General features: G+C 39.5%; 3 protein-coding genes and 1 non-coding gene across 4 annotated transcripts in view; 2 read left to right on the top strand and 2 right to left on the bottom strand.

The window, feature by feature from the left end:
• The window catches only part of LOC125033910, a 1,051-nt gene extending 448 nt beyond the window's left edge, over positions 1–603 (bottom strand). Inside the window, exons 1-3 of the mRNA XM_047625489.1 lie at positions 529–603; positions 344–407; positions 60–158 (exon numbers count right to left, since the gene is read on the bottom strand). Coding sequence (XP_047481445.1) covers positions 60–158; positions 344–407; positions 529–536 — 171 coding nt within the window. The 5' untranslated portion in view covers positions 537–603. The remainder of the gene's footprint in view (positions 1–59; positions 159–343; positions 408–528) is intronic.
• Positions 604–873: 270 nt separating this feature from the next.
• On the top strand, positions 874–1,866 carry LOC125033905. Its single transcript, XM_047625484.1, has 5 exons — positions 874–950; positions 1,077–1,152; positions 1,258–1,356; positions 1,477–1,639; positions 1,767–1,866. The coding sequence occupies exons 1-5, from the start codon at positions 943–945 to the stop codon at positions 1,787–1,789; spliced, it is 369 nt and encodes a 122-aa protein (XP_047481440.1). The 5' UTR covers positions 874–942; the 3' UTR covers positions 1,790–1,866.
• A 1,486-nt stretch (positions 1,867–3,352) lies between these two features.
• On the top strand, positions 3,353–3,436 carry Trnal-cag. The gene has a single exon. It is a non-coding gene; the product is annotated as a tRNA-Leu (tRNA).
• Positions 3,437–3,669: 233 nt separating this feature from the next.
• On the bottom strand, positions 3,670–4,763 carry LOC125033894. The gene is made up of 5 exons (XM_047625466.1): positions 4,683–4,763; positions 4,498–4,561; positions 4,214–4,312; positions 3,887–4,049; positions 3,670–3,761 (listed from the first exon to the last, which is right to left on the bottom strand). Exons 1-5 carry the CDS (start codon positions 4,688–4,690, stop codon positions 3,742–3,744), a joined length of 354 nt encoding a protein of 117 aa, XP_047481422.1. The 5' UTR covers positions 4,691–4,763; the 3' UTR covers positions 3,670–3,741.
• Between the last annotated feature and the right edge of the window lie 237 nt (positions 4,764–5,000).

Here is a 5,000-nt window from a genome sequence, read left to right on the forward strand (position 1 = left end):
ATTTTTCCTGAACTATTGGGAGGTATGAGCGAAAGCAAAAATAGTTGACAGTTACTTACCGCGGTGTGGTACTGTGTCTGGGTATGGTACCGGGTCACAGTGACATACTTGGGCACCGACTGCGTCTTGGTCACGTATCTGACCTCAGGAGGGCACGGCTGGAAGGGTAAAGTAGATCGTTTAGAAATTCTAAATGGAATTTACACTGACACCTTTGAAGCCAATCATGAAACACTTCGCAATTAAAGCAGGTGTTTGTCTGAGGACTGCAAATTGAAGTTAAATGGGACTTCGTATTATGAATAAAATATATGGAAACAAGTATACAATTAATCGTTCCAACCTCTGCGTAGCCATACTGGGCCTCCACGACCGCTGCTGCTAGTAAGATGGTTGCGAAAACGGCACTGCAAAGATAAAAACGCAAATCTTCATTCAGTATATATCCTAAAACGATAAAAAGATAAAAAGATGCGAATATGCTATTATCATATTTGCGGGCAGATATGAGAGTTTCAGGCGACTAACCGAATCATATTGGAGATGTTTAAGTGACGCTGTTGCCTGGACAAACCGCTACTGAGCACTGCAGGAACGGCTTGCTGTCGACGGCCTTATATTGTTGGATTTTCTCCTTCCTGGCCTTCCCGCCCACTCTGCAAGGCCGATGCATGAGAAAATTTGCGAATTGAATTTATAGGTTAAGCTTTTATTATAAATATCACAAAAATCAGGTATCGAGAATGCATCTCTGAATGGTAAAGCATATATAAATAATAGAGTATATCATATGATATAATAAAGAAAGTATATGGAGAGGCTCATAGTAATAGGCGGTTGTGGATTCAAGGAAGGTCATGGAAAGATGCATAGGAGCTATATAAAGGCCACCAACACTCCACGCACTCACAGTTCCCTGCTAACTCCCTAAGGAACACTAAGATGCATTTGTGAGTTTTTCTTTTACGTTTCCTTACTACGGAAGAAAGAGACCTCTTCTTCATGGTATTAGAAGTGAGACACGCCGATGATATTTCATATTTGGCTTCAAATAACCCAGTATGCTTTTTCCCCAGCTCCTTCCTGACGGCGCTCTTGATGGTGGCAATGGTGGCGGCGGCTCCTGAGGCCCAGTACGGCTATCAGGCCCCTGTGAGTGACGCCTTCGTAAAGGTTTGAATGTTATTAATCGATATTTGCCGAATACACTTTCGGAAGTTAGAAAATGAGCTAAATCTCCTGTGTTCTCGCCCCCAGAAGTGCAAGCCTGAGATCCAGTACGTGACCCGGACGGAGACTGTGCCCGAGTACGTAACCACAACCCAGTACCAGACTCACACGCAATACCAGACTCAGGTAAGCTGTTACACTGCTACATCTTTGAAAGGGCCCAGTGCTAGTGCCCTTACTCTCCTAATACAAGCTCGTACCTAACCTTTAATCATTGCATTGCTACATAAGCCATTCCCATTGCAGTACCAGCCGCACTACGTCACCCATACGCAGCAGGTGCCACAGTACGTCACCCATACGCAGACGGTGCCCGAGTACATCACCCAGACGGTGCCTCAGTACGTCACCAGCACGGAGTACGAGAAGCAGTACGTCACCGTCACCAAGCCATGCCCGAGCTCAGGAGGCAAGTGGTCCTTAACGAAGAATATATTTTCGCCGCAGAACAGTATTCAAGAAATGTTTTGCTCTGTTCGGTTCGCTTGTGTTCATATTATTTCTTCAAGTTATTCATTGTGTCTTTACTTCCACAGGTTATGGTGGATATCACGGCTAATGTCTCCCGAGGAGTCTCCGTGGTGTTTAAGGCTCGGAAACGGCTTTTACAATTTATATAATAAACAGTTGAATAAACTCACCATTTTACATTCCCTGATACCAAAGACTGCCATACTTGAACATTATCTAAAAGATACAATAATCAAAGGATATCTACATAGGAGTTTTTTAAATGTTATGGAGTTTATATGTTTAAATTCTTCTTATATATACACATACACACCTATTACACACACACACACACAAACACAGATAAACACACACACATACACACATATATGTGTGTGTGTGTGTGTGTGCATTTATGTATGTATACGTATGTATATGTACATATGCATATTATACATACACACACACACATGTATGTATGTATGTATATATATATTTATATACAGACATATGTATATACATGCACACATATGTGTGTGTGTATGTATACACACACACACATATATACACACAACACACATAGATGTATATATATGTATATACATACACACATACACACATATATATACATATACATTACACCACACACATATGTATATGTATATATGTATATATACATCTATACATATATATATGTATATACATATATATACATATGTATACACACATATATATATATATATATATATGTATATATATGTGTGTGCATATATACATATACATACACACACAGACATATATATATATATATATATATATATGTGTGTGTGTGTGTGTGCGCACTCAAATATGTATATTTCTTTATATATGTATATATGTATATATATAAGTATATATGTCTATATATGTATATGTATATCTATATATGCACACACACACACACACACACACACACATATATATATATATATATATATATATATATATATATATATAAATATATATACACGTACACACACACACACAAGTGGAAACGTTATCCTGATCACAATAAAAATATTCATGAAATATCAAAGGAAATATACTTCTCCACCATACCTAATGCACATACTAATGAGATGAAAAAAAAAAAAGTTTCCCTTCCGAGCCATTGGGCATAGTCAGCTGAATTTTCCAGAAGGATCAAACAATCAGAACTTATATCGCTTTGGAAATCCGTTTGTTCCTGTTCACGACTTACAACAGCATTCCGCCCTCGTTCTCCTGTTCCTTCCAAACGCCGAGGCAGGTTCTTTTACAGGCCGTCCTTCTGTCCGGGCCTGTGGGTGCGCTCTTGTTTCTACGATAGAGATGTCATCATAGTGTTACTGGACATAATCCTAGTAATAACGATAATGAAAAATATTATACGTTACTGTCATTATCTTTGTTAACGCCGCCAACTACTTCTGTTTTTTTCAAATTTCATATGCATGTAATATATCTTTATTCGTTCCTCTTCTTCTGCACGTAAGAGGGAGAATAGTATTATAAGCTTAGATATCACTACCGTCTCATTATAATTGTCATAATAATTATCATCATCGCTATTCTATGATTAGCGTTATGACAGTTGCTATTCTTACCCTTCCCGTATTCATCTTTATTTTCTTTTATCCTTATTATCGTAGAAGTCAGGATGGCCGAGCGGTCCAAGGCGCTGCGTTCAGGTCGCAGTCCGGTCTTCCGGGCGTGGGTTCGAATCCCACTTCTGACACAAGTTTTAGAAGGACAGACACAGAGAGACAATTGCATGTTTAACATATACACTTATCTCAATAACAACTAAACTCGATCTTATTTCTGTTGAAACACGTCGTCGGGGATACAGACTACCACGCTCTCTGGCACCCTTATAATTACGTTTTGCTAGTCATCATGTAAGTTTTTGCGTGTGTTATAAAAATGTTCATGATGCAGTGGAAATTCGATAAACGAAAGGGCCTAAGGTATTAATAATCAATAATTTTATTAAGAATCATACAAGTTTCTCCATGTTAGCTAATGAAGTAGGTCTGCACTTCAGCCGCTGTAGCCATAGCCTGCAAAGGACAAGATAGAGTATCAATACCTCCGTCAGAACAAATTAAACTCTATTCCTATTCTTGAAGAATTGCATTATGCTGCAACTGATTGTCTACAAAATAATAATAAAAAGACACCCTACCTCCGGAGGGCTTGCAGTACTGGTCGACGGTGACGTACTCCTGCTGCGGGACGGTTGTGGTGACGTAGTGTGGCACTGTCTCCGTCACGTAGTGGGGCACTGCCTGCGTCTTCGTCACATAGTGGGGCACGGCCTGGGTCTCTGTCACGTACTGGGTGGTGTACTGGACGGAGAGATGGGGCGATAAATTAGTTACAAAGCCAACTAAGATATAACGCAAAAGAAAATGAAAGAAATTGAGATGAATCAATAAATTAAAAATAAATCTATTTTTCCTGAACTATCGGGAGGTATGAGCGAAAGCAAAAATAGTTGACATGTACTTACCGCGGTGTGGTACTGTGTCTGGGTATGGTACCGGGTCACAGTGACATACTTGGGCACCGACTGCGTCTTGGTCACGTATCTGACCTCAGGAGGGCACGGCTGGAAGGGTAAAGTAGACAGTTTAGAAATTCTAAATGGAATTTACACTGACACCTCTGAAGCCAATCATGAAACACTTCGCAATTCAGGCAGGTGTTTGTCCGAGGACTGCAAAGAGAAGTGAAATTGGACTTTGTATTATGAATAAAATATATGGAAACAAGTATACAATTAATCGTTCCAACCTCTGCGTAGCCATACTGGGCCTCCACGACCGCTGCTGCCAGTAAGATGGTTGCGAAAACGGCACTGCAAAGATAAAGAAACAATTCTTCATTCAGTATATATCCTAAAATGATAAAAAGATAAAAAGATGCACATATGCTATTATCATATTTGCGGGCAGATATGACAGTTTCAGGCGACTAACCGAATCATATTGGAGATGTTTAAGTGACGCTGTTGCCTGGACAAACCGCTACTGAGCACTGCAGGAACGGCTTGCTGTCGACGGCCTTATATTGTTGGATTTTCTCCTTCCTGGCCTTCCCGCCCACTCTACAAGGTCGATGCATGAGAGAATTTGCGAATTGAATGTATAGTTTAAGCTTTTATTATAAATATCACAAAAAAAACAAAACAGGTATCGAGAATGGATCTGAATGGTAAAACATATATGAATAAAAGAGTATATCATATGATATAATAAAGAAAGTATATGGAGAGGCTCATAGTAGTAGGCGGTTGT

This window comes from Penaeus chinensis, chromosome 17, assembly GCF_019202785.1.
Source record: "Penaeus chinensis breed Huanghai No. 1 chromosome 17, ASM1920278v2, whole genome shotgun sequence".
Classification (NCBI taxonomy): Eukaryota; Metazoa; Arthropoda; class Malacostraca; order Decapoda; family Penaeidae; genus Penaeus; species Penaeus chinensis.